Source organism: Castanea sativa, chromosome 6 (assembly GCF_040712315.1).
Source record: "Castanea sativa cultivar Marrone di Chiusa Pesio chromosome 6, ASM4071231v1".
Taxonomy (NCBI): domain Eukaryota; kingdom Viridiplantae; phylum Streptophyta; class Magnoliopsida; order Fagales; family Fagaceae; genus Castanea; species Castanea sativa.
In genome coordinates this window covers 60,557,497-60,564,516 of record NC_134018.1, presented here as the reverse complement: position 1 = coordinate 60,564,516, position 7,020 = coordinate 60,557,497, and the positions used below count along the sequence as shown (strand labels likewise).

Below are 7,020 nucleotides of genomic sequence, written 5' to 3'. Positions count from 1 at the left end.
GAGTATCCACTGAATCTGAGCTTCGAGCTCCTAACAGTGTTTACTACCCTCTTGCTTTACACTTAACTCCTGCTCCCCCTAAACCTACAAATGATTTGGCTACACCCATTCCGGATCCTGATCCATCTGCTGTGCAAATAACTGAAAACCCCTATCCTCGAGCCGAGCCAATGGATGAAGTAAATGAAGCCAACTCGAAGGAAGGGGGACAGGCAAAAAAGAAGAAGAAAGAGAAAGAAGCAGAGAAGAAGAAAGACAAGCAACCAAGCGCTTAATCCTGTTGTTTTTCACTTTATTCTTTTTTAGTTTTTTATTTATTTATTTATTTTATAAACTGAATGTAAAGGAGGAATAGCCGTGCTGTGCTTTTTTGTTTATTGTTAACATATTGCAAGACTCCAATATTTACTTTGTTATTATTCATTTGTCAAACACAATGCCTTACCGCTCAAATGTTAAATTTTCATGCATACATATAATGGATCATACCAACCCATTTTGCAATATAAGCCACCAGTAAACGGTGTTCATTTTTTGTCTTACACTTATAATTTGAGAAACTGAGCGAGAAACAAGATTAACTCAACACTTAACTTTTCACCAAATAACAGGATTAAGTAAGTTAACACTTAACTTTCCAGAAACAATATTAAGTTAACACTTAACCTTTCACCAAGAAACGAAATTAAGTCAACACTTAACTTTTCTTTTGGGAGGTTATTAGCTTTTAGACTTATGGCTCGAGGAGCCGTGCATGACTTTTTATAAGTTGTTAATTTCTCTTAGATTGGTGGTCTGAGGAGCCGAACAAGGATTAAGGTCAGTTTAACACTTGTATTTGTATAAGTTGTTAATTTCTCTTAGACTTGTGGTCCGAGGAGCCGAACAAAGACTAAGGTCAGTTTAACACTTGTATTTGTATAAGTAGTTAATTTCTCTTAGACTTGTGGTCCGAGGAGCTGAACAAGGACTAAGATCAGTTTAACACTCGTATTTGTATAAGTTGTTAATTTCTCTTAGACTTGTGGTCCAAGGAGCCGAACAAGGACTAAGGTCAGCTTAACACTTGTATTTGTATAAGTTGTTAATTTCTCTTAGACTTGTGACCCGAGGAGCCGAACAAGGACTAAGGTCAGTTTAACACTTGTATTTGTATAAGTTGTTAATTTCTCTTAGACTTGTGGCCCGAGGAGCCGAACAAAGACTAAGGTCAGTTTAACACTTGTATTTATATAACAGTAAAAGAAAATACACATGCTAATGGAACAAAATGAGCCTACAACTGATACAAAAGAAGGCTCTTTCATTAATAGTAATAACGTCGTAAGTTATTTACATTCCAAGGGCGATGAACTACCCTTCCATCTAGATCTTCCAAACGATAAGCCCCTATGCCTGCTATGGACGTGATTCTATACGGTCCTTCCTAATTAGGTCCTAATTTGCCCTAGGCAGGATTTCTCGCTGCTCCCACCACTTTTCTTAATACCAAATCGCCTGGTAATAAAGGTCTTGACTTCACTCCCTTGTCATATGTTTGCTTGAGTTTCTATTGGTAGCTTCCCATCTTCACACTGGCTACTTCCTTTCTTTCTTCAATGGTATTCAAACTATCGCTCAGCATGTTACAATTACTCACACCATTATATTGGTCAGATTTCAAGGTGGGAAAGCCTAACTCCAATGGGATTACTGCTTCCATTCCATATGTCATTGAGAAGGGTGTCTCGCCTGTCGATCTTCGGGGCGTAGTACGATAGGCCCATAACACATGAGGCAACTCTTCTACCCATCTTCCTTTAGCATCATCTAAACACTTCTTTAATCCAGCCAAGATGACTTTATTTGTAGCTTCGGCTTGACCATTTCCTTGAGGATAGACTAGTGTTGAGTATCCATTCCTTATTCCCATATTTGCACAATACCGACGAAAAGCCTTGTTATCAAATTGGAGTCCGTTATCAAAAATCAAGGTATGCGGGATTCCAAAGCGAGTTATGATATTCTTCCAGATGAACTTCTTAGCATCTGCATCCCTGATATTGGCTAATGGTTCAGCTTCCACCCATTTCGTAAAATAATCCGTGCCGACAAGGAGCCATCTCTTATTACCAACAACCTGAGGAAAATGTCCGACTATATCCAAGCCCCACTTAGCAAAGGGCCATGGACTAGATAACGGATTTAGGACACCCCCTAGTTGATGAATGTTTGATGCAAACCTTTGACACTGATCACACTTTCTTGCGTACTCTTGGGAGGCCTTCTGCATGTTGGGCCCCCAATACCCCTTAGTCATGGCTTTATGGGCTAATGATCTTCCTCCCATATGACTCCCGCATATTCCTTCATGTAACTCTTCCAACAAGGGCTCCATGGCTTCAGGATGTACGCAGAGCAAGTACGGCCCCGAGTAGGATCGTCTGTACAGCTTATGCTCCCCCGATAGCCAATATCGGGGAGCACTTCTGCGTACCTTCTCGGCTACCACTTTATCTTCTGGTAATACACCGTGCTGTAGAAAGGTTACAATTGGATCCATCCAGCTCGAACCCACGCGAATGCTGTGAACCCCGACTGCTGAGATGCCAGTAAGGCTAGAGGTCAACAAGTCCTCTACCATCACCATTCGTGGTAAGTTGGAGCACAAAGACGTGGCTAAAATGGTCAACGAGTCAGCATGAGCGTTCTGCCCTCTTGGTATTTGTCGTACTTGAAAACTCTTAAACAAACTTAACACCCCTTTGACTTGTTCAAGATATTTTTTTATTCTTTCATCTCTTGCCTCAAACTCTCCATTAACTCGTCCGGCAACTAGTTTGGAATCACAATATAACTCCACTATTTCTCCTCCCAGATGCCTAACCATTTGAGCGCCTACCAAGAGAGTTTCATACTCGGCCTCATTATTAGTGGCTATAAATCCAAGCCTCAATGACTTTTTCATAACTAACTTCTTGGGAGTAATTAACACAACTCCAATCCCGAATCCCTTTCGATTTGACGCCCCATCCGTATAGACTTCCCGAAGAGGGACATTCCCAAGCCCAATAGTCATTATAGTCATCATAGCATCTTCTTGCTTGGTGTCACTTTCTGTGAATTCAGCCACGAAATTGGCAAGAACCTGCCCTTTAATAGCCGTCCGGGGCATGTACTTAACATCATAAGCTCCCAGTTTAGTTTCCCATTTAGCCACGCAACCCGTGTAGTCAGATTTCCTCATAATAGCCTGCAAAGGCAATTGGGTAAGCACCACTATTGTATGAGCTTGGAAATAATGGGGAAGTTTCCTTGTAGCATGTACAACGGCTAGAAGAGCCTTTTCCAAGGGTAAATATCACCGCTCAGCCTCTTGTAAAGATTTACTAATATAATAGATCGGTTTTTGAACCCCGTCATCATTCCGTATTAGGACAAGACTTACGGCATAGTTCGTGACAGCTAGATAGGCATGCAACACCTCTTCCTTCTCCGGCCTTGATAGTATCGGTGGGTTCATCAAGTATCGTTTCAAATCTTCAAAAGCCAAGTTACACTCATCTATCCATTGGAAATCTTTCCATTTATGCAAGAGGCAGTAAAAAGGTAGGCATCTGTTCGCAGACCGGGATATGAACCTATTCAAGGCTGCAAACATTCCAGCTAGCTTTTGTACCTCCTTAGGATTCCGAGGAGGATGCAACCCTAAGATAGCCTTAATTTGATCAGGATTAACTTAATTCCCCGATGAGTTATCACATACCCGAGGAACTTTCCTGAGCCTACTTCAAAAGAACACTTAGATGCATTTAAACGCAATTTATACCTCCTAAGGACTGAGAAAGTTTCATGTAAGTCCTTCAAATGATCTCCCACTTTCTTAATTTTGATCACCATGTCATTCATATATGCTTCCATATTACGCCCCAATTGCGACTCAAACATTCTAGTTACCATCCTCTGATAAGTGGAGCCTACATTCTTAAAACCAAAGGGCATCACTCGATAATGATAATTGCCACTAGGAGCACAAAAAGCTGTCTTCTCCTAATCACTCAATGACATAGGGATTTGATGATAACCCTAAAAAGCATCCAAGAAACTCATCCGGGGATGCCCAACAGTTGCATCCACCAATTGATCAATTCTTGGAATAGGGAAAGGATCTTTTGGACATGCCTTATTTAGATCAGTGAAGTCAATGCAAACTCTCCATTTGCCGTTCTTCTTTTTCACCACAACGGTGTTGGCCAGCCACTTGGGATAAAAAATCTCCTTAATTGCCCCTGCTTGCTTTAGCTTGTTAAACTCTTCCCTAACTGCCTCTGCATGCTCTTGGGACGCACGCCGATGAGGCTGCTTACGGGGCACTACATTGGGACTAACATTCAAATGGTGACAAATGAACTCTGAATCAATTCCCGGGACGTCATAGGTCGTCCATGAAAAAACATCAATGTTATCCTGTAGGAATTGAACTAATTCCTCCCTTTCCAGCACTGGTAACTGTGATCCCACCTGAAAATATTTCTCCTTATCTTCTCCAATAAATATCTTGTCCAGCTCTTTGGCAGAACTTCCATCCCTATTAACGCCTACTTCCCGAGCAGATTTCTTTAATTGCTATAATGCCTCCGGAGTCGTCCCTGTTGACAAACCTTGGCCAGTTCCAATATTTGCAAACATCAGACACTGCCTGGCTACCAACTGGCTGCCATGTAATACTCCCACCTTTCCTCGGGTAGGATATTTGACCATTACGTGCAAAGTTGATGAAATTGCTCCCATTGCGTGGAGCCAAGGCCTAGCCAAAATAGCCATGTAAGGTGAATATGCCATGACGACTATGAAGTTAACTTGGACCTTGGTATCCTCCACCTGTACGGGTAACCTAATCATTCCCCGTGGAATTACTTGTTTCCCATCAAAGCCAACTAACAAGGAATCATACTTCTCCAAATCCTCTTCTTTCAACTTTAAACCATTAAATAAGTCGGGATACATAATTTCTGCACCACTCCCATCATCCACCAAGATTCGTTTCACGTCGTATCCCCCGATATGAATAGTTACTACCAATGCATCGCCATGGGGTTGATACGTGCCCTCTTTATCTTTATCAGAGAACCCCAATACTGGCGTCGCCGAGAACCTCATTCTTTTAGTCAGTTGATTGTTTTCCTCCATAAATTTGTTTTCGAAACCATTTTGCACAGACATGATCCGTGAAGGATCCCCAGCTTCTCTTCTCAGATGCGCCAAAATAACGTTAATGGTGCCTAAAGCTGGCTGAGGAGTATTTCCCCAATACATTCGCGTACCTTGTTGTCCTACTTGCCCGTCCGGTCTAGACAAGAAATGATTGATCTTCCCTGCCTTAGCTAATTGGTTCAGATGATCACGCAATGTCCGACAGTCCTCTGTGGTATGTCCCTTGCCTTGATGATAATGACAATGAAGATTTTGATTCCTCATAGATGCATTTCCACTCATCTTGTTGGGTGGTCTAAAGTATGGTTCATGTCGGATTTTCTCCAATATGTGACATATAGGCTCTTTGAACAATGAATTAACCAGAGAAGTTTCGGTGGGCAATGAATGACTTGGAAAGTCTCACTTAGGCCGACTGCCTTGAAACCCCACTCCCCGAGGATCTTTCTTCTTCGGATATACCTTCACTTTTCCTTTACTTTGAATCTGGTCCTTTTCCACCCGTTTATATTTATCTATCCGGTCCATCAGCTGGCGCATATCTATAGCTGCTTTCATTGTCAAGGACTTTCTCAATCCATGCTTCGTGGGAAGACCCACCTTAAAAGTTCTCACAGCCACACTTTCAACATCTCCGTCAATTTCATTATACATTTTCCAAAATCGATCAGAATAAGTTTTGAGTGTTTCTCCTTCCCTCATGGACATGGAGAGTAGCGCATCCAAGGGTTTTGGGATCCTACTACAAGTTATAAACCGTGCCCCGAATGCCCTTGTCAACTCTTCAAAGGACGCTAGGGAACTTTCCGTCAAAGCATCAAACCACCGCATGGCTACTGGCCCCAAACTGGAGGGAAACACTCTGCACATCAACGCCTCATTATTCAAGTAAATAGCCATCTTTTGATTAAAATGACTGACGTATTCTACAGGGTCAGTCCTCCCATTGTAAATAGTAAATATAAGTTGAGAAAACCGGTGGGGGAGTTTTGCCCTATTTATCCTGGCCACAAAGGGAGATTTTGAAATTTGCCTCAAAGCTTTACCCATTGCATCATTTCCCTTACCATGGTATGATCCACTCTCTCCTTGCATCTCCTTCCGCTTCTTTGTCCTAACACCCGAAAAAGCGCTCAAACGGGCCTCACTGTGAAGAGCCTCAAGTGCTGGAAGTTCCTTTCCTCCAAATTTTTCTTCGAAACTGTCACTGGAAGAACAAGATGAGTTCTTTCTCCCCCGCTTCTTACTATCTAAGCGCCTGCGTAAGTAATCTATCTCAGACTGCATTTGCTACAACACATCGTCGCGAGACATTTGTCCCTCAGTTGGTGATCATTGCCCAGCCCCTTGACCACTACAATGCGATTCCACCACCACACCTGAAGTACGTCTCTTTCCTACTCCCCTTTGGATACTTACGGTTAAGTTTCTTCTTTGTGAACCTACCGATTCTTCCCTTTCTGTACTTGCCTCCGCCATATACCTTTAAACCAAAGCGCCTTACTTTGTTGTTCCCACAGGCGGCGCCAATTGTAAGGACCAAAGGTCATTTAACAAACTAATCACCACAATATGTTCTATGACTAGAGATCTGAATACAATGAATTTGTAGAGAGCGTTACAACAACAAAAGTCCCCCCTTATGTGTCTCTCCTCTCTTATTTATACCTTTTGCCCTTATCATCTCAGCCCTACACCTCTCCATCTACTCAATCCCTTCCACTGACACCTATCCGTCAGTAATGGAGAAAAGCTTTAGTTTTGTGTTCTGTACTGTTCAAGTCATGTCTATATTAATGCAGCAGACAAAGCTGGTATTCCCTATTT

General features: G+C 42.2%; 1 protein-coding gene across 1 annotated transcript; it reads right to left on the bottom strand.

The window, feature by feature from the left end:
- Positions 1–5,595: 5,595 nt before the first annotated feature.
- On the bottom strand, positions 5,596–6,480 carry LOC142640305 (uncharacterized). Its single transcript, XM_075814370.1, has one exon. The coding sequence runs from the start codon at positions 6,478–6,480 to the stop codon at positions 5,596–5,598; it is 885 nt and encodes a 294-aa protein (XP_075670485.1).
- Positions 6,481–7,020: the final 540 nt, after the last annotated feature.